At 42.4% G+C, this 27,928-nt stretch overlaps 1 protein-coding gene across 2 annotated transcripts in view; it reads left to right on the top strand.

Annotated features, from left to right (window-relative positions):
* Positions 1–27,928, top strand: part of LAMA2 (laminin subunit alpha 2) — a 943,701-nt gene that overhangs the window by 679,240 nt on the left and 236,533 nt on the right. For both annotated transcript variants that reach the window (XM_056566521.1, XM_056566522.1), the window contains 5 exons: positions 6,082–6,270; positions 6,365–6,483; positions 11,742–11,859; positions 12,299–12,433; positions 18,384–18,508. In XM_056566521.1, the coding sequence (XP_056422496.1) occupies positions 6,082–6,270; positions 6,365–6,483; positions 11,742–11,859; positions 12,299–12,433; positions 18,384–18,508 (686 nt within the window). The remainder of the gene's footprint in view (positions 1–6,081; positions 6,271–6,364; positions 6,484–11,741; positions 11,860–12,298; positions 12,434–18,383; positions 18,509–27,928) is intronic.

The raw sequence follows: 27,928 nt of genomic DNA on the forward strand, positions 1-27,928 counted from the left end.
AGTCTCCTTAGTTATACCCCCCCTCTTTAGGTAGTAATAGCTTTCCACTTAGTGACCCCCCCTTTGGTTATTATTAGCAGTTCGCTTAGTGACCCCCTTAAGGTAGTAAAATCAGTCCCCTTAGTGACCGCCTTTAGGCTGTAATAGCACCCTCCTTTAGGTAGTAGGGGCAGGCCCCTTTAGGGAGCTGTAGTGGAGGTCCCCATTGTCAGAAAAAAATAAATTAAAATAATGTGAAGGTGGGCTAGCACTCCTCTGTGCTCTCTCCTGTCGTATCAGACAGGAGGAGTGCAAGCTCATCCTCACTTACTGGACTTTGTCCATGTCTGTGCTTTAGCTTGGACAAAGCCATGATTTTATAAGCCATGATTTCTATAAAAAGGAAATAACATTTTCTTATGAAGTATATTAGAAAGGGTTTTTTTTTTTGTATCTGACAGAGCCCATTGAAGCCTTATAGGACGAACTTTGTATTGTATTGTATGCATGTAAAATATATGATGTAAAGTATAAATTTGTGATTATAAGATCAGCCTACCATGTTATAGTGTGCACATGATCTTTAAATGTATAAAAGGGAGACCCACCTCACATATTGCATATGACTCTCCAACACTGTTGTTACTTGTAACTTTTTTTTAGCATTTAGTCTTTAGTATAAAATGTGGTTATAGAGTTCCCTTTACAATAATTGTATTCAACCATGTGGCTTAACCAGAGGTCAGGCCATGTGTTCCACTTCTAATAAAACACTCTAATAACTGATAACAAATAGAGCAGATGTGACTTGTTGTCTAATGTATATTGCATTGTGTATATTTTGCAGTGAAGGGTACAGAATGACTACTTAGAATGTGACTTGCTTTATTCCAATGTAATATGACTTGCTTGGAATATAAATTATGTTTTATTTTAATTCTGCATGTTTTCCCCATAGCTTCACAGTTTCATTAACCACATGAACTGTTCATTTAATTAAAGGGGGGATTGCCTGTTCTGCCTATGGGTAAAATGTTTTAAATGAATAATTTTTTTTTTTTTCTATCATCTACTTGAAAAGAGGAAACTGTTTTTTGTCTTTTGATTCTTGCAACATTAAAAATGGTTCAAGGATGCTGAGATATTGTTGAGAGAAATGTTCCGATTCTAACAAAGACAATTGGTTTCTCTGTGTTGACGAAGAAAGTGAAATTACTTTCCTGTTTGTCAGTTTTAAGAACACTTTCAGAACACTTTATTGATATTCTTTACGAACAATGCAGTGTGTAGGTAATCATCATTATTTATACAGACTTTTCTATTGATGACCAATCCTTAGGATAAGCCATCAATATTGCACCCCTCAAAGTATTCAAAATGAGATTCAGAAAGTTTGTTAACCCTTTATGTGTTTCATAGGAATAGCAGCAAAGTGGAGAAAATTCAAAATCTTCATTTTCTACACTAAAATGTTCTTGTAGACCCTTTTTTTTTTCATTTTTACAAGGGGTAAAAGGAGAAAAAGCCCCTCAGAAGATGTACCCTAATTTCTCTCGAGTAAGGAAATACCTCATAGGTGGATGTAAAGTAAAGCAGAGCACACTGCAGGGCTCAGAAGGGAATGAGCGACAATGGGATTTTAGAGAGAGAATTCTGCTGAAATGTTTATATTTTTTGGAGGGGGGGGGGGCATATTGCATTTAGGAAGCTCCCATGGTGCCAGAGCATCAAAATAAAAACCACATGGCACACTATTTGGGAAACTACACCTCTCAGGGAATTTAACAAGGGGTATATTGAGCCTATAACACCCTCTCAAGTAAGCAAATACCTCATATGTGGATTTGCCTACTTCCTCTGAGTATGGAAATGGCCCATATGTGGATGCAAAGTGCTCTGCAGGAGCACCACAGGGCTCAGAAAAGAAGGAGCGCCATTGAGCTTTTGGAGAGAGAATTTGGTTGGAATAGAAGTCGGTGGCCATCTGTGCTTACAGAGCCCCCGTGATGCCAGAACAGTGGATCCACCCAACATGTGACCCTATTTTGGAAACTACACCCCCACTGAATTTAATAAAGGGTGCAGTGAGTATTTACAACCCACTGGCATTTGACAGATCTTTGGAAGAGTGGGCTGTGCAAATGAAAAATTTAATTTTTCTGTTCAAAAAATCTGTCAAACACCTGTGGGATGTAAATGCTCACTGTACCCCTTATTACAGTCCGTGAGGGATGAAGTTTCCGAAATGGAGTCACATGTGGGGGGCCCAATGTTCTGGGTCTTTGTAAACACACATGGCCTTCCATTCCAGTCAAATTCTCTCTTCAAAAGCCCAATGGCGCTCCTACTTTTATGAGCATTGTAGTTCACCTGCAGAGCACTTAAAATCCACAAATGGGGTATTCCTTTACTCAAGAGAAATAGTGTTACAAATTTTGTAGTTTTTTTTTCTTATTACCCCTTGTGAAAATGAAAAATTTGGGGTAAGCATTTTAGTAAAAAAAAAAAAAACATCTGTGGAATGTTAAGGCTCACTTTACCCCTAGTTACGTAGGGGTGAGTATACAGAAAAACACGTCCACTGTTACAATCCCCATATTGTGTGTCTCTAGCTACATAGCTAACAAAAGATCAGGGCGTGGGGGTCTAAGTAATTGTGCTACAGTATAGCTCCAAAACTATAGAATATAAACAAAACAACGGAGCAATAACTACTGAATAAAAATGTTATTGAATATTATAATGCAGGAAAAAACAAGAATTTTAAAAACAATGCATCAGCAGACTAGCCATAACTCAATATTCGATGGGGATAAGTCTATCATAATAACAATGCCCTAATGCCCCATAGCCTAAGATGGATGCAATAAGTATACATTAGACCACCACATCTCCTATAAGGTGCATTGAATAACATAAAGTGCAAGTAGTAAATTGCTTACCCATATCGATGACCGCTGCTGCCCGCCCCAATGCACGTTTCGTCTCGTAGACCTTGACAAAGTAAAGGGGCAGAGCGGGTGCAGTTAGTGATACCGCCAGCAGGAGTCCTGATTCTATACCGGCCGATAAATCAGGACGATTGTAAGGTGGCATCAGTGTCACCTCGATCCTGCTGGTAAAGGGTGATTGCTGCTGTCTCGGACAGCATCAATCACCCTTTTTTTCCGGGTCAACGGAGTTGAATTGACCGGCCGAATCTGAATTAACCGGCGATTTGCGGCATTTGCCAACATGGGGGGTCTCAGGACCCCCCAGGGGTTTGCACGGGATGCCTTCTGAATGATTTTAGTTACTGGCAACTATCAGTGAATGGAAATGTTCAGGGCGTACAGGTACGCCCTCAGTCCTTAAGTCCCAGGACGCAAGGGTGTACAGTTATGCCCTCGGTCTTTAAGTCCCAGGACGCAAGGGCGTACTTGTACTCCTTTAGTCCTGGACGGGTTAAAAGTCTCATTCCTTGTTTACCAGGCACAACTCTATAAATTTAGCAACAGCTATTCCTAGTATTGCAGCTAAATGCTATTCACAGTACTAAACCTGGCCCTTACCAAAGTGACATGACCTTCAGTCAGCTGATCATTGTGGGTTCCAGGAGTTTTACCCCCATAGATCAGTATAAAAGTCTAAAAAAAAAAAAGCCTTGCACTTCTGTAGCAGTTTTCTTTGCAGATTTTAATGCTGTTTTTAGAAACCATGCCAGGAATGAATATAGAATAGAGAAGGAATAATAGAGATGAACAACACATCCAGGTCTTACAGAAGTAATTGTAGCATTGTGGTACACAAACCCAGTGGCTGCAGTCCAAATCCCAGTGGTACAGCAATGGTGATGAAAAACATAAAGGAGCACACTCACTTATTATGTATAATTTTCTGTAGTTACACAATGTTTTGGCCAATCACAGCACAATGATAAAGGCCTGGGGATTAGCTGAAAAGTCACCTAAATAAAGAATATAAATACCGTATATACTCGAGTATAAGCCGAGTTTTTCAGCACGATTTTTCGTGCTGAAAACACCCCCCTCGGCTTATACTCGAGTGAACTCCCCCACCCGCAGTGGTCTTCAACCTGCGGACTTCCAGAGGTTTCAAAACTACATCTCCCAGCAAGCCCGGGCAGCCATCGGCTGTCCGGGCTTGCTGGGAGTTGTAGTTTTGAAACCTCCGGAGGTCCGCAGGTTGAAGACCACTGCGGCCTTCAACATCATCCAGCCCCCTCTCACCCCCTTTAGTTCTGAGTACTCACCTCCGCTCGGCGCTGGTCCGGTCCTGCAGGACTGTCCGGAGAGGAGGTGGTCCGGTGGGATACTGGTTCCGGGCTGCTATCTTCACCGGGGAGGCCTCTTCTAAGCGCTTCGGGCCCGGCCTCAGAATAGTCACGTTGCCGTGACAACGACGCAGAGGTGCGTTCATTGCCAACGTACTTCTGCGTCATTGTCAAGGCAACGCCTCTATTCCGGGCCGGAAGCGCGGAGAAGAGGCGCCCCCGGTGAAGATAGCAGCCCGGACCACCTCCTCACCGGACCACCTCCTCACCGGACAGCCCTGCAGGACCGGACCAGCGCCGAGCGGAGGTGAGTACTCAGAACTAAAGGGGGTGAGAGGGGGCTGGATGATGTTGAAGGCCGCAGTGGTCTTCAACCTGCGGACCTCCGGAGGTTTCAAAACTACAACTCCCAGCAAGCCTGGACAGCCGATGGCTGCCCGGGCTTGCTGGGAGTTGTAGTTTTGAAACCTCTGGAGGTCCGCAGGTTGAAGACCACTGAGGGCGAATGATGAGAAGAGGATGATGAAGGGGGGGGGGGGGGGTGTGGGGATGATGAAGGGGGGTGGGGATGATGAAGGGGGGGGTGTGGGATGATTACAAGGGGATGATGAAGGGGGGATGTGTGGGATGATAAGGGGATGTGTGGGATGATGACAAGGGGATGATGAAGGGGGGATGTGTGGGATGATAAGGGGATGTGTGGGATGTGTGGGATGATGACAAGGGGATGATGAAGGGGGGATGTGTGGGATGATAAGGGGATGTGTGGGATGATGACAAGGGCATGATGAAGGGGGGATGTGTGGGATGATAAGGGGATGATGAAGGGGGGATGTGTGGGATGATGACAAGGGGATGATGATGAGGATGTTAATGACGGGTCTGGATGATGACAGGGGGGGATGAGGTATTTCCCACCCTAGGCTTATACTCGAGTCAATAACTTTTCCTGGGATTTTGGGTTGAAATTAGGGGTCTCGGCTTATACTCGGGTCGGCTTATACTCGAGTATATACGGTAAGTGCTGTCAGTCTACATTTTATCAACAGGAAAATAAAACATTTGTCTTTCTTTCATATTTATCAAATTTTTTTTTATTCCATTTCTACCTGTGATTCATATATGCCACAAAAACTGCATATATGAGATTTTATTCTTAAAATGGAAGCACACATACAGTTTTGAAAAATGTTAATAGTTTTTTTTTCAAAGCCAGAAGTAGGAAATATAAAAGAAGGATGTATAAAACTGCAATAAAATTTCAAGCCTCCTGCTCTATCTAATAATTAGAGGGGATTTGAAGACCCTGACCCTGATTAAAGGTAGGTTCACACGGAACAGATCTGCAGCATATTTTACGCTGTGCATCCGCAGATGACGGACCCTACAGTGTGCCTCCAGCAGTGCCTGCCTGCTTGTAGCAGCAATCCGCCACTACAAGCAGACACACAGCAATCTGGCAGTCACTGGCACATGCGCAGTGTACTTGTAGACATTGCAATCTTCTCTCTGAGCTTGGCCAAGAGCAGCAATGATGTGTGCGAGTACACTGCACACGCACGCAGAAACTCAAAAAATACTGTATGTCTACTTGTAGCGGCAGATTGGCACAGCTGGAGGCACACTGTAGGGTCCATCATCGGTGGATCCCCAGTGTAAAATACACAGCAAATCCATTCTGTGTGACCCTACCCTAAAACATTTAATTTGTGTGACTTGTCAAAAAAGTTTAAAAAGTGACAGGGACACTTGAACAATGTGATATCATTTTTTATATTATCCTTATTTGTAATAATCTCACAAAATATATTTTTTATTTTATTTTAAAGCTAACAGCATATGGAGGAAAGCTAAAATACACAATATATTTTGAAGCTCGAGAAGAAACTGGACCATCAGCCTATGAGCCCCAAGTTGTTATTAGAGGTGGTCCCCGCACAAACCACAGAATTATTGTACGGAACGTGCCAGACCCTCAAAATGGCCAACTGACTAGACATGACATTGAGATGACAGAGGTATTGTTTCCCATTAAAAGTGTTTTCTGGATTTTATAGGAAATATAGTGATCGTTAAATAAAAAAAAATATACATTTTTCTTGTGTGTTGCAGTTTGAATGGAAACATATGGATGGAGGATCTGTTAGCCGTGAAGACTTCATGGATGTTTTATATGACATACATTACATTCTAATAAAGGCATCGTATGGGAGAGTATTGAGACAAACCAGGTAATATATGTCTTTGTTCTTAAGAACATAATTTCATATCATGTGTCACCACAATTGTAGATAGTTCCATATATAACACTTTATACAGATAACTGTATACTAGTGAATACCTTGTTACTATATTATGTATTTTAAACTTGCTGTTTGCAGTGTCATAATTTGTACCCAATGCAAAAATCTTACTCTCCAAATACTTACTACAAATGAAAATAGGCATCCCCTATGACAACCTGTTGGGTTTATTTTCCTCTAGGTAGGGAAAGAATGAAGAGCTTGCTTAGCTTTTTCTGTAATGGAATAGAATAGAGAGAGATGCACAATAAACAGCTCCCAGGGGCGTAGCTATAGAGGTAGCAGAGGTAGCAGTTGCACCGGAGCCCTGGTGCTAAGGGGGCCCCAAAGCACATTTGCCCTAATAGAGACCAGAAATATAAGTGGCATATGGGGCCCTGCTACAGATTTTGCATTGGGGCATAGAAGCTACAAGCAACACCTCTCACAGCCACTTATCCACTAATTTTCCGCCTTATAGCATCGACTGCCTTGGCAAGTTGGGCGGGGATTGGAGACTCTCATTCTCAACATATATACGGGAATATGCATGGATATGCAGTAAATGTTAGAAATAGGAATACCCACCCACTAACAAAATGGGTGTCAGCAAGTACGGTATACAAAGTACAGTGGTGCATTGGGTTACAATGATCTCAATTTACAATATTTTCAACCATCAGTTTTTCAACCATTCAGTTCTTTTCTACACTGTCATAAAAAAATAACACATTTAGGATATGGTCACATGTGCAGTATTTTGCTGCTTATTTTCCTTCCCCTTGAAGTCAATGGGTATCAAAATATGCAGCTGATTTTGCATCTCATTGACATTAAATAAAATCTGTCATCAGTGTCACCTGCACTTAGCTCTCCGGTACGGACAGGTAATGCAGGTTACACTGATGACAACAATAATTACCTGGTCTAGCTCCATGCTGTGGTTTTTCCACATTGTTCCACTGTATCTTCTTTTCAGGGCCGACTTTGAGAATGGGTGAGGCTAAGTGATGTCACCGCTGTTTGGACCCAGCAGAGAATAGCAGTGGTGATGTCACTAAGCTCTACACATGCTCCAAGTTGGGCCCGGAGCAGAATATAAGGCAGAAAATTGCAGAAGAACCGCAGCACTGAACAGGACTAGGTAAGTATCATTGTCATCAGTGTTACCTGCACTACCTGTCTGTACCAACAGGTTAGTACAGGTGACACTAATGACAGATTTCCTTTCATGGGTAGGAAAATACACAGCAGCAATTACGGCACGTGTGACCCTACCTTTACAGAGGTATTCCCATCTCATAAAGTGATGGGATATCACTAGGAAAATCTATGACATATCAATCTCCATGACCCCCTCAAATTGTGAAAATAAGGGAGTTACAGTGCTGGAATACAGCTGAATCCTACTTTTTTTCACTGTACAGTAGCCACAGGCTACCCAGCAATGCAGGTAAGTGTAGTATCACAGAATTTAGTAAATTGGGCCTGCTAAATTTCCCTGCATACCTGTGTAGCTGGGAGCATCACCTTGCAGGAAAAAAACTTAGAATAGAACACAACACTGGTGTTTAATCTTACAACCAGTGGGAATCCCTAAAGTTGACCCACAGTGATCATAAACTAATAACATATTCTAGTCATATGCCATTAAATTATGACATGTTAGACCACTTTAACATGCCACAATTCCATTGTCAGTCCCTGTGGGTCATACAAGTGCTAGAAAAAACTACCACAACTGGCACATTGTGGGGCTTCTAAACCGGTTTATCTTACAGTTATGGTCCTGGTTTACAATACCTACTTGTTACACTTGGTTACACTTATTTTTACTTGGGAGAACACTGTAACAGTTCATACATTCTTATACACTGATGGTACTAGTCAACTAATGTTAAAAAAAACAAAGGCAGAGCGTAAAGCTCCTGGTATCCTAAGTCCTTATCATACTACTGATCAGTAATGTAGAGGCAGTGACTGGGTACAACTTTAATGTCTACACCTCTTATAACTACAGAGTATGTCACTGCTTAAAAAATGTGTCCTATTCAACGTGATTTGTATCCTTGAATCTTCTCTAACATAACAGTCTTGAATGCTTTATAGTAATAGTCATCATTTAACAAGTATTCTAGAAGTTCCAAGGCATCTATTTATTTTCACTGCAGGGGCACAGTCCTCTTGCCGGAGTTTGATAACTAAGTGTATATAATAACACCTCGCACAAAAGGTATTGTTGGAAATGATGAATATTAAGCAACACAAGTGACACAAGGGAGTGGTGATTCTTGGATAAATTGGAACGACTTCTCCGAACACTAGCACAAAGCAATAAAACGCATTGCACTGAAGAATAAATCAGCACAAATGTTATATTAATCACAGAATGCAGAAATCTGTTTTTTTTCCAGCCATAACTATGCTGGTGATTTATGTATTCATACAAGTATTGAGCTTTTCATCCTATCTATCATTCTTATTTGTGTCTCAATATAATTCCAAGATGGTGCATTGTTTTTGAAGCGCACATAAAGCCATAATAAATTACATCAGCCTGGATTTCAAATATGCTCTTCATTTTACTTCAAATTATTTAAAAATCTTAAGCAGTGATTGGGAACTAGTTAGGTTCAATCCCCAAAGACTCGAGCCGTGCAGCTAGCAAGTTGTAACTTGCTTCCAGAAAGCCTCTCAGACAAGCAACAAGTAGCTCTGTGCTCCCAAAGTTTATTATTATGTAAATTTGCATCTCTGGTTGTAAATAGTCTGTGGTACACAAAGTATTTTCTAAGTCCTGAAGATGATAGAAAGAGATTTTTCCATTAAATGCACAGAGACTTGTTTCAGAAAACTGCTGCACTGTTCTGAATAAATATTTATATGTGCAGCTTTGTCTTTAAGCATTGCTCCCATACGACTTGAAAGGTGCATTAGGAATCAAAAGCCTTTTGATGTCAGGTCAATTGCAGAACAAAATCTTAATACGTTGATATAATGTCTGACCAATCCAAGGTGCCTTAAGAGAATAGAAAACGGATAACTATCAAGTGACCATGTTAATGACTAGTCAACTCTTGCTATTACTTCCCCTATTCCCCAGCTACTTTCCCCGAACATACTCCATTGTCCTACTGTCCTTGACATGTTCAGTCATTTCGTGTAGATCGTATTGATCAATCCCAAAGCTCAAAACTCCTTGCGGTGTGTGCAGTATAGTACGATACAAAGAGATTGCAAACAAAGACTATGTGTATGTGGCTTTTTCTATTCTTTCTCAAGGAAACTTTCAAATCTTGGACATATTCCCTTGACTTTACTTACAAAAGGCCTCGATAACCAAAGAAGAAAAAAACATACAGATAGACCCTACAATGTAAAAGAGTAATTTATTACTCATGGTTATGCTATTCATTTTCCATTTTGAATATGAATATATATGAATATAACTTACATCCAGGCTTCATGCATATTTTAGCATGTTAAGACAATTTTGATAAAGAGTAAGGTCACCATAAAGTATGAATTTCAATACTTAAAGGGATATTCCGTGCAAAAATATTTTATCCCCTATCCAAAGGATAGGGGAAAAGGTGTCTGATCGCGGGGGGCTCGCTGCTGAGACCCCCGTGATCTCCCTGCAGCACCCGCATTCTATGCGGGAGTAGAATCTCCAGTTTCGGAAACCTCCAGGTTTCCGGGACTAAGGACGTGACGTCATGCCACACCTCCTCCATTCATGTCTATGGGAGGGGGCGTGATGGCCGTCACGCCCCCTCCCATAGGCATGAATGGAGGGGGCATGGCATGACATCACGTCCCCAGTAGAGATGAGCGAACTTACAGTAAATTTGATTCGTCACGAACTTCTCGGCTCGGCAGTTGATGTCTTTTCCTGCATAAATTAGTTCAGCATTCAGGTGCTCCCGTGGGCTGGAAAAGGTGGATACAGTCCTAGGAGACTCTTTCCTAGGACTGTATCCACCTTTTCCAGCCCACCGGAGCACCTGAAAGCTGAACTAATTTATGCAGGAAAAGTCAGCAAGCACCGAGCTGAGAAGTTTGTGACGAATCGAAATTTACTGTAAGTTCGCTCATCTCTAGTCCCCAGTCCCAGAAACCTGGAGGTTTCCGAAACTGGAGATTCAGCACCCGCATAGAATGCGGGTGCTGCAGGGAGATCACAGGGGTCTCAGCAGTGAGCCCACTGCGATAAGACACCTTATCCCCTATCCTTTGGATAGGGGATAAAATATTTTTGCCCAGAATACCCCTTTCATTTCCACACTTTAATGTAATGGAACTTATATTATTGCATTATTATGACAAAACTCCCATGTTCCATATGAAGTCACTGTGGGCTACCATGTCTATTCCTCCCTTGAGTAAAGAATGTTAACTCACAATGGTTACTCATGTATTAATTGTGCTACAAACATTATTAAGCCATTTATTTCTTTTATGCATACCTGTTGGGGTACGGAAGGAAGTTAATACTTCACAGTGGCACTAGGCAGGAGCTGGAGGGCAAACACTGGTGACCAATATCCATGATGACAGATTGTATGAGAATATTAACACAATATCTAGTGTAATCTCCAAGACACCCAAAAAAAAAAAAAATCAACCAATAGCAATAGAAAGGGCATATTTTCTAGTGAATATTTTACGATTTCTGACAGTCTCAAGATATGTCAATTGAGCAGCCAGGAAGTAGGGAAAGCAAGTCAAATGTTTGGCTGTATAGCTAGAGGTATAACTAATAACTAATTCTACTATATAGAGCTCTAGTGAGACCACATGTGAAATGCTGTTTCTTTTGATTGTAATGCATAGGCATTACAAAATATATAGGGGGGAATTCATCAAAATCTGTGCAGATGAAAAGTTGAGCAGTTGCCCATAGCAACCAATCAGATTAGGTCTATTTTATTAAGAAAAAATAAAAATAAGGCCTCTGAAGAATAAAATAAGCAATCTGATTGCTTCCTATGAGCAACTGCTCAACTTTTCCTCTGCACAGGTTTTGATAAATCTATATGGGAAAATGCTTTATTTTGTATTTTTTTCTGTGCATTATATTAATAGATAATCCCTTGTAGTAGATTACAAATTAATTTTTTGTTTTAACGGTAGTTAGTATTTTATTTTGTTTACTACTAGATACATTTTCAATAATTAACTTTTTTTTTTTTGGCGAACTGTAGAATTTCTGAAGTATTTCTGGAAGTAGCAGAAGAAGGCACTTCTTTCACCATGAGTCCAAGGGCCAACCTGATTGAGAAATGTGAATGCCCAATAGGATACTACGGGCTTTCATGTGAGGTATTGTATTATTATTATTATTCTATGACCTATTAAAAGAATGGGCAACACTGTTTGTGTTCCTAATTCACAACAATTATTATCTCACACAATATACTTGGTGCCAACATTTAAAGCAAGTCATGAAATGCTGATAAACCACTGTTTTCCCTCCCCTGTGACTGGATATCTATCAGTCACAGCACGCCATATTCAAAGGTCTTTTTTTTACCTCTATGCAGCATTGGGAAGCTGTTTTCCCCACTTGTCCTGATGCTGGTGTGCAATGCTCCATGGACCTGACAGGTCCTCTTTAAAAGCCGGAAAGACAACATGCTGCTTGGCCATACTGGTCTTTGTGTCAACAATGCTTCTACTGTTCCCAGTATAAACTATAAACATGGTAAATGTTTAAGTGTCATCTGTAGTTCTGCTTATATTTTCCTTCACTTTCTTTTAGTCGTGTGCTCCTGGATTCTACAGGATGGCTCCCGCTTCCCCGGGTAGGAGGCCTGGCCCTACTCTTGGGACATGTGTACCCTGTCAGTGCAATGGGCACAGTGATATGTGTGATGCCCAGACCTCTGTTTGTCAGGTATGCTTCTTGAATTGTCCTTTACATTATCTCTAGATTTTTTTTTTTATCATACAAAATAGTTGGTTTTGAAGAATATGTTAAAGAAATTTGTATACTGTACTGTTTTAATATAGAGAGACATGAAAAATAAAGACAATTCATCATTATATTGTGAAAAGTTATACAATTTGAAACAATAGTGGCATTATAAGAAAGCAAGTAGAAAATAGCTGTTTGCTAATTGTTACGTCTTATGATATTGTTATTATAGACTGGTTCAGGGCATAAAACTATCCGTAGGGTACATGCACAAGGGGCTTGCAGAATACTATGAATATGCTACAACCCCTATTCACCTGAAACTGATTTTGTGATATTCATATGTGCCCACCCTTTCCTTAAGTTTAGTTAAAGGGGTATTCCTGGCAAAACCTTTTCTTATATATATCAACTGGCTCCGGAAAGTTAAACAGATTTGTAAATTACATCTATTAAAAAATCTTAATCCCTCCAATAGTTATTAGCTTCTGAAGTTTTCTGTCTAACTGCTTGTTACGCCGAGCGCTCCGGGTCCCCGCTCCTCCCCGGAGCGCTCGCTACACTCTCGCTCCCGCAGCGCCCCGGTCAGATCCACTGACCGGGTGCGCTGCGATACCGCCTCCAGCCGGGATGCGATTCGCGATACGGGTGGCGCCCGCTCGCGATGCGCACCCCGGCTCCCGTACCTGACTCGCTCTCCGTCGGTCCTGTCCCGGCGCGCGCGGCCCCGCTCCCTAGGGCGCGCGCGCCGGGTCTCTGCGATTTAAAGGGCCACTGCGCCGCTGATTGGCGCAGTGGTTCTAATCAGTGTGTTCACCTGTGCACTCCCTATGTATACCTCACTTCCCCTGCACTCCCTCGCCGGATCTTGTTGCCATTGTGCCAGTGAAAGCGTTCCCTTGTATGTTCCTAGCCTGTGTTCCAGACCTCCTGCCGTTGCCCCTGACTACGATCCTTGCTGCCTGCCCCGACCTTCTGCTACGTCCGACCTTGCTTCTGTCTACTCCCTTGTACCGCGCCTATCTTCAGCAGTCAGAGAGGTTGAGCCGTTGCTAGTGGATACGACCTGGTCACTACCGCCGCAGCAAGTACATCCCGCTTTGCGGCGAGCTCTGGTGAACACCAGTAGTGACTTAGAACCGGTCCACTAGCACGGTCCACGCCAATCCCTCTCTGGCACAGAGGATCTACCTCCTGCCAGCCGGCATCGTGACAGTAGATCCGGCCATGGATCCCGCTGAAGTTCCTCTGCCAGTTGTCGCCGACCTCACCACGGTGGTCGCCCAGCAGTCACAACAGATAGCGCAACAAGGCCACCAGCTGTCTCAACTGACCGTGATGCTACAGCATCTACTACCTCTTGTTTCAAGGACTGCCTTAAACCGGTTACCAGTACTCCCTGCCGTGATCCTGTGGTTCCCCCTGTAACCGGTCTCCCTAAGGCCTATATGGACTTTGCTGATGTGTTTTGCAAAAAACAAGCTGAGACTCTTCCTCCTCACAGGCCTTATGACTGTCCTATTGACCTCCTCCCGGGCACTACTCCACCCCGGGGCAGAATTTATCCTCTGTCCGCCCCAGAGACTCTTGCTATGTCTGAGTACATCCAGGAAAATTTAAAAAAGGGCTTTATCCGCAAATCCTCCTCTCCTGCCGGAGCCGGATTTTTCTTTGTGTCCAAAAAAGATGGCTCCCTACGCCCTTGCATTGACTACCGCGGTCTTAACAAAATCACGGTAAAGAACCGCTACCCTCTACCTCTTATCTCTGAACTCTTTGATCGCCTCCAAGGTGCCCACATCTTTACCAAACTGGACTTAAGAGGTGCTTATAATCTCATCCGCATCAGAGAGGGGGATGAATGGAAAACGGCATTTAACACTAGAGATGGACACTTTGAGTATCTGGTCATGCCCTTTGGCCTGTGCAACGCCCCTGCCGTCTTCCAAGACTTTGTTAATGAAATTTTTCGTGATCTCTTATATTCCTGTGTTGTTGTGTATCTGGACGATATCCTGATTTTTTCTGCCAACCTAGAAGAACACCGCCAGCATGTCCGCATGGTTCTTCAGAGACTTCGTGACAATCAACTTTATGCCAAGATGGAGAAATGTCTGTTTGAATGTCAATCTCTTCCTTTCCTAGGATACTTGGTCTCTGGCCAGGGACTACAAATGGATCCAGACAAACTCTCTGCCGTCTTAGATTGGCCACGCCCCTCCGGACTCCGTGCTATCCAACGTTTTTTGGGGTTCGCCAATTATTACAGACAATTTATTCCACATTTTTCCACCATTGTGGCTCCTATCGTGGCTTTAACCAAAAAGAATGCCAATCCTAAGTCATGGCCTCCTCAAGCGGAAGATGCCTTTAAACAGCTCAAGTCTGCCTTTTCTTCTGCTCCCGTGCTCTCCAGACCTGACCCATCTAAACCCTTCCTATTGGAGGTAGATGCCTCCTCAGTAGGAGCGGGAGCGGTCCTTCTACAAAAAAATTCTTCCGGGCATGCTGTTACTTGTGGTTTTTTTTCTAGGACCTTCTCTCCGGCGGAGAGGAACTACTCCATCGGGGATCGAGAGCTACTAGCCATTAAATTAGCACTTGAGGAATGGAGGCATCTGCTGGAGGGATCAAGATTTCCAGTTATTATTTACACCGATCACAAAAATCTCTCCTATCTCCAGTCTGCCCAACGGCTGAATCCTCGCCAGGCCAGGTGGTCTCTGTTCTTTGCCCGGTTTAATTTTGAAATTCACTTTCGGCCTGCCGATAAGAACATCAGGGCCGATGCTCTCTCTCGTTCCTCGGATGCCTCGGAAGTAGAGCTCTCTCCGCAACACATCATTCCTCCTGACTGCCTGATCTCCACTTCTCCAGCCTCCATCAGGCAAACTCCTCCAGGGAAGACCTTCGTCACTCCACGCCAATGCCTCGGAATCCTCAAATGGGGTCACTCCTCCCATCTCGCAGGCCATGCGGGCATCAAGAAATCCGTGCAACTCATCTCTCGTTTCTATTGGTGGCCGACTCTGGAGACGGATGTTGTTGATTTTGTGCGGGCCTGTACTGTCTGTGCCCGGGATAAGACTCCTCGCCAGAAGCCCGCTGGTCTTCTTCATCCTCTGCCTGTCCCCGAACAGCCTTGGTCTCTGATTGGTATGGACTTTATTACAGACTTACCCTCATCCCGTGGCAACACTGTTGTTTGGGTGGTCGTTGATCGATTCTCCAAGATGGCACATTTCATCCCTCTTCCTGGTCTTCCTTCTGCGCCTCAGTTGGCAAAACAATTTTTTGTACACATTTTTCGTCTTCACGGGTTGCCCACGCAGATCGTCTCGGATAGAGGCGTCCAATTCGTGTCAAAATTCTGGAGGGCTCTCTGTAAACAACTCAAGATTAAATTAAACTTTTCTTCTGCTTATCATCCTCAATCCAATGGGCAAGTAGAAAGAATTAACCAGGTCCTGGGTGATTATTTACGGCATTTTGTTTCCTCCCGCCAGGATGACTGGGCAGATCTTCTACCATGGGCCGAATTCTCGTATAACTTCAGAGTTTCGGAATCTTCTTCCAAATCCCCATTTTTCGTGGTGTACGGCCGTCACCCTCTTCCCCCCCTCCCTACTCCCTTGCCCTCTGGTTTGCCCGCTGTGGATGAAATAACTCGTGATCTTTCCACCATATGGAAAGAGACCCAAAATTCTCTCTTACAGGCTTCATCACGCATGAAGAAGTTTGCTGATAAGAAAAGAAGAGCTCCCCCCATTTTTTCTCCCGGAGACAAGGTATGGCTCTCCGCTAAATATGTCCGCTTCCGTGTTCCCAGCTACAAATTGGGACCACGCTATCTTGGTCCTTTCAAAATTTTGTGCCAGATTAATCCTGTCTCTTATAAACTTCTTCTCCCTCCTTCTCTTCGTATTCCTAATGCCTTTCACATTTCTCTTCTTAAACCACTCATCATCAACCGTTTCTCTCCTAAACTTATCTCTCCCACTCCTGTCTCCGGTTCTTCAGACATCTTTCCTGTAAAGGAGATACTGGCCTCCAAAAAGATCAGAGGAAAAACCTTCTTTTTGGTTGACTGGGAGGGCTGTGGTCCTGAAGAGAGATCCTGGGAACCTGAGGACAATATCCTAGATAAAAGTCTGGTCCTCAGGTTCTCAGGCTCCAAGAAGAGGGGGAGACCCAAGGGGGGGGTACTGTTACGCCGAGCGCTCCGGGTCCCCGCTCCTCCCCGGAGCGCTCGCTACACTCTCGCTCCCGCAGCGCCCCGGTCAGATCCACTGACCGGGTGCGCTGCGATACCGCCTCCAGCCGGGATGCGATTCGCGATACGGGTGGAGCCCGCTCGCGATGCGCACCCCGGCTCCCGTACCTGACTCGCTCTCCGTCGGTCCTGTCCCGGCGCGCGCGGCCCCGCTCCCTAGGGCGCGCGCGTGCCGGGTCTCTGCGATTTAAAGGGCCACTGCGCCGCTGATTGGCGCAGTGGTTCTAATCAGTGTGTTCACCTGTGCACTCCCTATGTATACCTCACTTCCCCTGCACTCCCTCGCCGGATCTTGTTGCCATTGTGCCAGTGAAAGCGTTCCCTTGTATGTTCCTAGCCTGTGTTCCAGACCTCCTGCCGTTGCCCCTGACTACGATCCTTGCTGCCTGCCCCGACCTTCTGCTACGTCCGACCTTGCTTCTGTCTACTCCCTTGTACCGCGCCTATCTTCAGCAGTCAGAGAGGTTGAGCCGTTGCTAGTGGATACGACCTGGTCACTACCGCCGCAGCAAGTCCATTCCGCTTTGCAGCGGGCTCTGGTGAACACCAGTAGTGACTTAGAACCGGTCCACTAGCACGGTCCACGCCAATCCCTCTCTGGCACAGAGGATCCACCTCCTGCCAGCCGGCATCGTGACACTGCTCAATGATGATGTCACGTCCCGGGAGCTGTGCATGGTGGGAGAATATCCCCATAGGAACTACACAGCTCCCGGGACGTGAGTCATCAGAGAGCAGTTAGACAGAAAACAACTCATCTTCAGAAGCTAATAACTATTGGAAGGATTAAGATTTTTTAATAGAAGTAATTTACAAATCTGTTTAACTTTCTGGAGCCAGTTGATATATAAAAAAAAGTTTGGGCCTGGAATACCCCTTTAAGGACTTGAATTCCATATGAAACCATCATGACATACTATCAGAGCACTCAAAAGGCTTCATTCACATAACAATCCTATGGTGTCCAAACAAAACACATATATCTCGGGGCAGAGTGTCATAAAATCATATTGCTGTGAAAAGCTGTAATCTCGCACTATACATTTCAATGTTGAGTTTAAAGATAAGTTAAAGGCGTTTTCCCAATTTACAAAGTTGTGAAAGTTGTGAATAGGGGATAACTATTTGATCACAGGGGTTCCAACCTCTGTGCCCTTCATAATCCTGAGACCTCTGCACTGCTATCTCAAAGAGGTAACATAGAGAATTATTGGAGAGGAAGTATCATCCACCACTCCACTTTAATGGGAAACTCCGGTCCCTAGAAGTTGGACCCTCCCATATCAGATAGTTATCACTTATGATGTTTATAGGCAATAACTTTGCAAGTTGAGAATACAGCTTTAAGAAAGGACACATCTGTACGGTCGAGGGTTTTAGGTGCATCGGTTATTCCGCAGCGGATTTAGTGCAGCAGGATTTTGGCAGTGAAAAATATGCAGCAAAATAGGTTGACTTTAATGGGATCTGCTGTGGATTTTCCTGCAAAAAATTTCCCAATGTAAATGCACACTAATGGTAACAGACAGCTACAATTTATAAGCTTTTACATCTGAACATAAGGGCAATAAAAAAAAAAAAAATAAGAAAGGGATTGAACATATATATCTGTATTAATCATATTATTATTGATTTCCATTTTTCTAATTTTTTCAGGTCTGTAAACATAACACAACTGGAGACCATTGTGAGCAGTGTGCAGCAGGGTTCTATGGAATAGTCAGAGGCTTCCCAGATGACTGTCATCCTTGTGCCTGTCCACTCCACATAGCCAGCAACAAGTATGTAGAAAAGTGCTAAAGAAAATAATGATCATAGTATAATATTAAAACCACCTGCAGGAAACAACACCTTTCTCTATTACATACTATAGTAGAGCACATGGACATCATAGGAGAGTGTTATACACTTTACACCCACCTTTAGACTGCTATCACCTTGAAAAACTGATTGTGTATTACATTGTAGTCCATTTGAAATATTGTCATTTAATATTGCTTTTCTCTGTAATGCCACTTTTTGCAACAATGCTGCAAGGTAAATATTTGGCCACCAGCTCCTTTCCTTGATAATGTCATCTGGTCACAAATAATTTCTGCTACCAGAACCATCAACATCTACTCACTACTGGCATGTCTACATTATTATAATTATCATAATGTGAAAAACATTTTAAATTGTCTTTTAAAATTTATGAGAATATGGTAAAATTATATCTGGATATAACTACTGTATGAGTTAATTTCTGACCAAAATGTCAATAATAGTCAATAATTTCAGCTAACTCAGGATTTTCCTTTGGTTGACAATACTTAAAGGGGTATTCCACCCATAGACATCTTATCCCATCATACCACTTTCCATAGACATAAATGGAGGGGGTGTGATGTCGCAAGGGGGCCAGCATTTCCTGGACTGGAGCAGCATACCCGCTCAGAATGCTGTGCTGGGTATTGCACGGAGATCGCGGGGTGGGGGAGGGGATGGGAGGGATTTAGACCCAGCGGCAGGACCCCCGTGATCAGACATCTTATATCCTATCCTTTGGATAGGGGATAATATGTCTATGGGCGGAATACCCCTTTAAGAAAATTTGTCGTACAGATATTAGCGTAAAATTAATTTGGACAAGAAATATATTTTCTAAATAACATGAGTGTGGCATGACCAGAGTTATAGTAAAGGGATTTCAACCAGTTCCTTCTTTAGAAATGAATAAATCACATTTTCGACTACTATACAGATGCCTGAAGTGTCATACACACTTATGCATTCCTATGTAACATTAAGCTAGCCTAACATCTAACTTGGCTTCTTTGGCTTACCTAGAGATTGTGTTCACCATTCTATTGGATTATTTTTTTAATATTTGTTCATTCACTCTATTATTGATGTCCATTCCCAGACCATTTCCCATGCCTGGGAAAACTGTTTGAAATAAGCTCATAAACTTATCAAGAAATTGCTATCTGATGGTGTTGGGTCTATCTTTGGTCATACAGGCAAACATTTACAAATTTTAATATCATTTCTATCATATCATAAATTACAGAAGGCCATGTTGGAATCCACTAACATGAGAGGTTTACCGTACCGTGCAGTGCCCTCAGCTTACTTGCCTCGCTGTAAACTCCAGATCTTATCCTTTGACAATTGGCTTGTCTCATCGGGGCCACACACATGCACAAGTTTCCTCTTATAGAGCCAGTGCATGCTCCTTATTCCCTTCCCTACAATTGTTGCCAGACATGGCCCATATAACTCTGCTTCACCTATCCTCTGGTGTCTGAGCAATAGAGTAGTTCCTGAATAACAAAGAGGTCTGTTTCTGACCTATACCTTTTTCTTTATTCTGTCTTTGCCTGATCCTGTTGTACATCTCTGACCTCCTGTGCCTGAACTGGACTGTCAACCAAGCCTCTGTATTCTAACATAGGTTGCTGGCACCTGGCTAGTCCTGAGCTCTGCACATATTTAGCTCTGCTAAGCTACCTCAACCTACAACATCCATCTCACCTATCCTGGCTTTATTCCCAGGGTGTCATGGCCGGCTTGGCCAACTCCCACCTTACCAGCACCACTTTTGTGGACACGACTTGGCATCTCCCTTTCGCATCCTGGAGCAGGATAAACAATGTAGACCAGGCGAAAAGTCAAACCGTTAGTTGGCACAATGGGTCCACACCAGTTGGGGCATTACACCTACCCTTTTTTCTTTCATTCACCAGGAGTCCCATTCCTATTTATCCTTAGTTTAGGAAATCAATATTACAGTCTCATTTAATATATATCTAATAGCATAAATAAACATTATTGATATGCAATTTCATGACAGACCTCCATTCTGACTCCAATTGAAAATAGGCCATTATGACTGTAATATATTTTAAGCAATAAAAAGCATCAGTTTTTTTTGTTTGCTTCCAAAATGCTATAATGTGGAAACCATAATCATATAAACTAAAGACTGCACAGAATACATAAGCAGTCACTTAATCAGAAGAACGGCATAATCTTTACAGTACACAAACATAATCTTATTTATTTTCCGTAGTAAACTTTTCCCTAAGCAAATTATATTCAAGCTATCAGTTTCAAAAGTGTTTTGTTCCTGTGCACTCAGCACTTCAAATATGGTTATAAGCTTTGGATCTATTTTTGCGGAGTTCAAAATGTGTTGGATAATGAGTTTGAGAGATGTAGATCAATTTGTTTACATTTTTGCAAAGTAGTAATTTTATTACCCATTCAGACTCTATTGATTTCATTTGGATGTGAGTAAATGTGCAGAGCTTACTGTACCAGTACACAGGAAAGAATGAGCAGCATTCACTAGCTTTCCGTCACAGACAACATTTTTGCAGCGAGTCTAATGGATGTTTTAGGATCAAATTAAAACCATTTGTCGCAGTAAGTTATCAATCTTTTGATAGACCACGCTGCCTGCTTAGCAGTATACATTCAACAGATAACTGTCATATCGTAGCTTGGAAAAAAAAAGTTTTAGCAGTCCCAAGCAAATGGTCTTCTGAAAGTGTACTTTCATTTTCTGTATTCTTTATAAAGAATATGTTTCAGGAACCATAGATGTAGTGTAGGAGCATTAAATAGGTTGTCTAGTTTAGAAAACCATTATGAACACTTTTCCAAAAATTATAAGTTTATATAAAGGGGGACAGGCCATATTAACCCCTTTATGCAAAATCAGGTACATGCACATGATAGTTAGGGTATGAAGGAAAAAGGAGAAGAAAACACAACGGGCGCTCCCTGTGTAGTATTTCTTAGAAAAAGGATGAAGAAGATACCCGCCACCAATACCCAAGGTGACGTACTGACCTTTAGATGCTGCGCACAGAGGTGTGTGGGGCCTCTGAGGTATGCTGGGGGGTAAGGAGAGGTGAAGATGGTGACAGTCTGCTGCTCTCACCCCTTGTTTTCCGTATTCCCGAGGGAGACGGACAATGATGCAAATGTGGAGAGTGAAAAAATGGGGTTTTGTTGAGAGCGCTCCTGTGTGACGACGGCGGTCAAATGAAGCAAAGGTCTGAGCCAGCACTTACGCAGGACTAACTTTTATTGCAAAAAGAAGTCAAACAGGTAAAACAGGACAACGCGTTTTGGCACTCACTGGCGCTTTCCTCAGGTCCACAATAATAGGTTTGTGTAGTCCTGGCCAGGGTTCCTGCAGGCGGGCTTGTCCAGGACTACACAAACCTATTATTGTGAACCTGAGGAAGGCGCCAGTGAGCGCCGAAACGCGCTGTCCTGTTTTACCTGTTTGACGTCTTTTTGCAATAAAAGTTAGTCCTGCGTAAGTGCTGGCTCAGACCTCTGCTTCATTTGACTGCCATCGTCACACAGGAGTGCTCTCAACAAAACCCAATTTTTTCACTCTCCACATTTGTATGATAATTAGGGATGACTTCCCGCATCATCACGTACGTGTACCTGATGGAAATAAACTGTCACCGCACCACCAGGCACTGTGACAGTTTATTGAGCTCGGCTGTGCTGCACAGCCGAGCCCCCATGAAGCCAGCCAGGGACCAATCTCAGTGGTCCCCCGCAGGCGATCGCTGCTATTGGTCTGTCAATACAGATGAACTGGTCCCTGAAAAATCCCATTTTGCAATTTTCTTGAAAATCTGGAAAATTGCTGCTAAACTTATAAACCTTCTAGCATTTGAAAAAAAGTAAAAGAATGTTTACCAAATGATGGGAACATAAAGTAGACATATTGTAGATGTGAATTAATCATTAATTTGGTGCGGTATGACTATTTATCATACGAGCAGAAAATGTAAAATCTAGAAAAATGCAGATTTTTCTTTTTTTTGACAATTTTTTTTTTTTTTACAAAATCCGTTAAATATGTCAATAAAATGTACCACTAATGTAAAGTACAATATATCACGAAAAATTCATAAGTGAAAGCGTTCCAAAGTTATTACCAAATAAGTGGAGATTTAGAAAATGTGCCTTGGTCATTAAGGTCAAAATAGGCTATTGAGTAAAGGGGTTAGGTTGATCCCATGTGTGTCTGATTATTTGTTTATGCAGATCTGTCAAAAATATGCAGCAAAAAAAATATGTTGCAGATCTTGTTGCAGATTCACCGGAGATTTCACCCTATACAGTAGCCCACTTCATTGGGTAGGCAGAACATTTAGGCCCCAGCTTCACTTAGTATGGTAGGCTGCAAAATTCAAAAGTGTCCAATCCAGACAATATACTTTAAAAAGGACCTGTGGCCAACCACCAATAAATAAGATAGCATTATCATTACATAGCTTAGGGTGCCCTGATCATGCAACTTTTTACAGTTTCTTAAAATTTCTTTCCATTCTGACAATTAAACAATTAGAGAATCAGTCAGATCAGCATACACTTAATTTTGATAATGAGAGTGAATAACAGGAGATGGTGGGATTATACAGTCAGGAATGTATGTATAATAGTCTCCTCTCAATGTACAACATTCACACCTGCTGACTGTATAATCCCTCCCATCATCTGATGAATTAAGTTTAGAGAATCTGACCGATTCCCTGAAATGTCAGACAAATTATAAATGATAATATCTCCTGAACAGAAGGGTGTATCAAGAAACTGTAAAAAGATTTTTGATTAGGTAAGTAGAAGCCTTTTTTGTTTTATTATGCAATCTTGGCACATAGTTTAAATAAAACCCCTTGATGACCCAAGCCTCTTTAGGGGACCTTAGTGCGAGCTCAGGAGCGGAGCTCACTGCAAAGCTGGTGAGTAATGGCTGCTATCAGCAGCCGGGACACATCACTATAGTCGGACATCAGCGTGATCACCAATGTCCAGAATTAACACTTTAGATCATGGCTCGACAAATTCCAGGTCACCATGGTGACTAAGCAGTTCACCCTGGCACCTAAAATGTCAGCTCCGTGATCTGTGTATGTGCAGCCCGACAGCCAGGATGAAAGCTCAAACTCGTGCCACTCTTAACATGGACAACTTTGCCCATGTTCTATTCCATGTGATTTATGTTGTGTACTTAGGACGAGAGCATTGGCCAATGAGAATGTTAACTGGCTGCCACCTTTCCTTGGTTCTTTACCGGAGCGCGGGTGCTGTGCGAGCAGCAGAGACCAGAGGTGAGGGAGAAGGGTCAGAATAATATCAAGGGAGCTGCCGTTTTCATCTTGTGTCCTGGTGAGCTGTCTGTAAGGACCTAATAATGGAGCCTTTCCTGTTGTCAGGATTACCCTGGTGTCCGTCATGTAACTGCAGTAGCATTACATTGATTTATGTGAGCAATTAATTAATTACTTAAAAGGCCTCTAAAGGGATCAAAAAAGGTAAAAATTCAATACCTCTGGGGTGTATTGGGAAAGTATGGTGTGGGAGTAGATTTAATTAAAATGATTATGTTGATGTATTCTAAAACCACTGGGAAGATAAATAAAGATGGCATGAGCGCTAAAGGATTTGGGCTGATGAGAGGGACCAGGCAGGGTTAGGGTAGGCTAGTTAGGGTAGATTCTCTGGACTGGCAGTAAATTGGTCGAAATCGGTTATTATGTCACTTGGAAATGAAAATATAGGGAGGACAGATGGACTAAGGGTAATAAATAAAGGAGAGAAATTTAAATACCTGGGGATAAATATATCAAGCGATATAGGAAAATATCAGCTAAACACCCTAAAATTCATCAAGGAAATATTGATCAAGTCAATCTTGATGCCATATGATTTATTTGACATTTTGTTATCTAATAGTGGCGTGATATTTAAGGATTTATTCCATTTGTTAGAATCAGTGAAGATAGAAGAAGGTAAATGGAGGAAGATTTTGATGGTTAAAAGTTTGGTTAAAACATGGAAGGTATTTAGGAAAGAGATGGATATAAAGGGAGTAATGGATAAGGCACCATTGTTGGATAATTTGAATATCCCTGAAGTAAGTGAGCTAGGAAAGATACATGTATTTAATAATATGGGGTGTATTAGGATAGAAGATGTATGGGGGAGAGAAAACTGGACCGAACTGAAAGAAGAATTCAATCTAAAGGAGGGAGGATGGTTGGATTATATTGGCTTAAAAAAAGCTTTCATTGAGTTTATTAGTAATGGAGGATGCATATATTCAGTATACCCAGAGATTATAAATAGAATAATGGATGGTAAAATAAATAAAAAACATATGTATACACAGCTTTGTATTACCCACTAAACATCCAAACAGGAGTAAGGCTGCTGCTCGTGAGAGTTTACAGACTATGAGGAATGGGTTAAGATAGAAGGTAGAAAGTGTTTTATTGATACAATAGTCCAGCAACGTTTTATAAATGGGGAGGTTACATTAGGAGGGTGAGCCTGTCACTAGCTAATCTCACAATGAGTTAAAGTACAGTTGGTCCTGCAAAAAAAACAAGCCCTCACATAGCCATGTAGATGGAAAAGTGAAATTGTTATGGCTATGAAACAGAGTTGAAAAAAATAAAAATGTAAACATAAAAATGAAAAATCTCTGTGTCCTTGCGGGATAAAAAAAATATATATATATATCTAAAAATACAGTGACCCCTCGACCTACGATGGTCCTGACAAACGATAATTTCAACATGCAATGGCCTCTCAGAGGCCATCGCATGTTGAAGGCAACATCAACATATGATGCTTTTGTATGTCGGGCCATCGCATAAATGGCTATCCGGCAGCGCAGACTGCTTCAGCTGCCGCCGGATAGCCGTTTACGGTGCACCGTGTGCTCCGGTGATGGTCTCTTACCTGTCCTCGGGGCTCCGGAGCGTCCTCTTCGGGATCCCCTGCATCGCGGGCGTTCTCCATCGTCGTCATCACCTCGCTGCGCACACCGTCCAGTCATCCAATAGGAGCGGCGTGCATCGTGACGTGATGGCAGAGACGGTCCAGAGCGTCGGGGACACCCCTGGAACGCGGCGACAGCGATGGCGGGCGACATCCAGGGCAGCGGTGATGAGCGGTGACGGGTCCGGAGCGGCGGGGACAGGTGAGTATAAATTCCTATACTTTACATTGTAAGGATCCCTCAACATACGATGGTTTCAACAAACGATGGTTCATTTGGAACGGATTACCATCATATGTTGAGGGACCACTGTATATATATATATATATATATATATATATATATATATAAAGAAAATTTGGGGAGACCTCCAAACAATTGTTGATATCAAAGGTATTGAGGTATTTACATAGCTTTGTTTAATAAGGGATAATACGGGAATACTTGTTCAAATGAATACATACTATATCATCATTCTTATTTCTATTTCATACAATATACAGTATACTTATAGATGGTATGATACACAAATAAATGTTTATACTTTCTTACATGAAACCTGAGATTAAATTAACCAGTACAGAGACAGATTTGTATAGATAATCCTTTGAGTTTTTCTTTAAAACCTCTTGTATATCAAGGCTATTTTTGTAAATAGATGTTTGGAGTAGGAAAAATAGATCCGTACATCAGCGACAAATACAAAAGTAGAAGGCCATACTTTTTAATGCAGATAGATAGTATGAATGTACCTACAAACTCTGGTAATATACATAACAATAGGCTGAGCTTCCAGTGTGTTCTTTAATGCTAGACAAAATATCAGCATAAAAAAGAACAATTACATGTTTTACATCTTTTATTATCTACTATCACATAGTAAAATTAAACATAAAAAAATTGTTGTCATCAACAAGTGAAATGTGTAATTTTTTTGTAAATACAGCCCCCATTACCAGTATAGAGCAACAACATGTACAAGCAAGCTCTATCATAACTCTCCCCTCCTGCTACACACACGTTCAACCAAATTTAAAGAAGATATCCCATGCAGCAAAGAAAAAAAAAAAACCTAGCCATTCCATAGTATATTCACCTACCACCTCTCTGACATGTTTGTGATTTTTTCTCCGCCCCCCATTCACCGGCTATTCAGCTCATAAATTCCAGTTACTTCCTGGTTATGGTGGCTATCCCTGTAATCTCAAAGACTACATTTCCCTGCATGCACTGCTCACATTTCCTGCTCTCAGCTGCCTGAGCAGAGAGCTTGTTACCACCCCTAACTTATGTTAGTCACTCCCACATAACACTGAGCTCCAATCATAGCCCTATACAGCAGGGTGACCACATAACACTGAGCTCCAATCATAGCCCTATACAGCAGGGTGGCCACGAGGAAACAAAATGTAATCTCAGTGCTCAGAGAGAGGGACCCTGGAGTTGAAGCTGCAGTTTTACACTGTAAAATCACTCCCTCCCCCTCCTGCTTTACAGTGGCACAATCACCTCCCCCCCTTCTCTGCCCTGCACTCCTCTCTCCCCAGTGCTCAGTGTGACAGCTCCCTCCCCTCCCCCCTCTCCTCCGTTCTCAGTGTAAAAACATTAGCAAAGAGAGGGGAGAGAATCAGCCTGATTGCTGACTCTGCTATGATCTGAATCAGCCGGCATATAGGCAGTGCTGCTCAGCCAATCACTGCAGAACAGAGGGAGGACAGTGTGAGTATTCATCAGATGGGAGGGGCTAAGGCCGAGTACAGGGAGCTCTCTGCAGCACAGGGGTTTTCTGGGTAATTGTCACGTCACGGCCCCGGGATGCTGCTGATAACAGCCTGAATAGGGGGTTGAAAGTCATGAAAACCTGGAACAGCTGAATTTCCTGTCAGAGAATGCAGTGAAGAATGCAGAAAAAGCTTGTTTCTAAGCAGCATTGGTAATGGAAGTGATTTACAAACCTATATAACTTTACCTTCTGCACTAAAAGCTGAACAATTATTTACTGTGAGACTTGTCCTTTAAGGTGGGTGATGCATTTAAATGAAAGAAAGACAAAGTCAGCTTCCTCTAGGTGGGGTGCACAGCCTACATTCTCTGCAACTGAAAAACTACTTAAATTGCCGGTATATTTTATTGCAGGAATTAAAACAGGACACAATATACAAGAATAAAATCCAAGTAATAGAAGAGTAACATGGTTGACGTGTTTCGGGAATGCAGACCATTTAATGACACCTAAATGGGAAGTGGTATCCCTCAGTATATAAAGCACAGAAAGGGGATGGGTAAATGCATTGGTAAAATCCAGCAGATGAACCCTTACATACTTTTTTCCGGAAAATCAAGATCGCATCTGATTTAGTGTTAATACAACATATATATATTAATCAAATCAATA

The sequence above is a fragment of the Hyla sarda genome, chromosome 3 (assembly GCF_029499605.1).
Source record: "Hyla sarda isolate aHylSar1 chromosome 3, aHylSar1.hap1, whole genome shotgun sequence".
Taxonomy (NCBI): Eukaryota; Metazoa; Chordata; class Amphibia; order Anura; family Hylidae; genus Hyla; species Hyla sarda.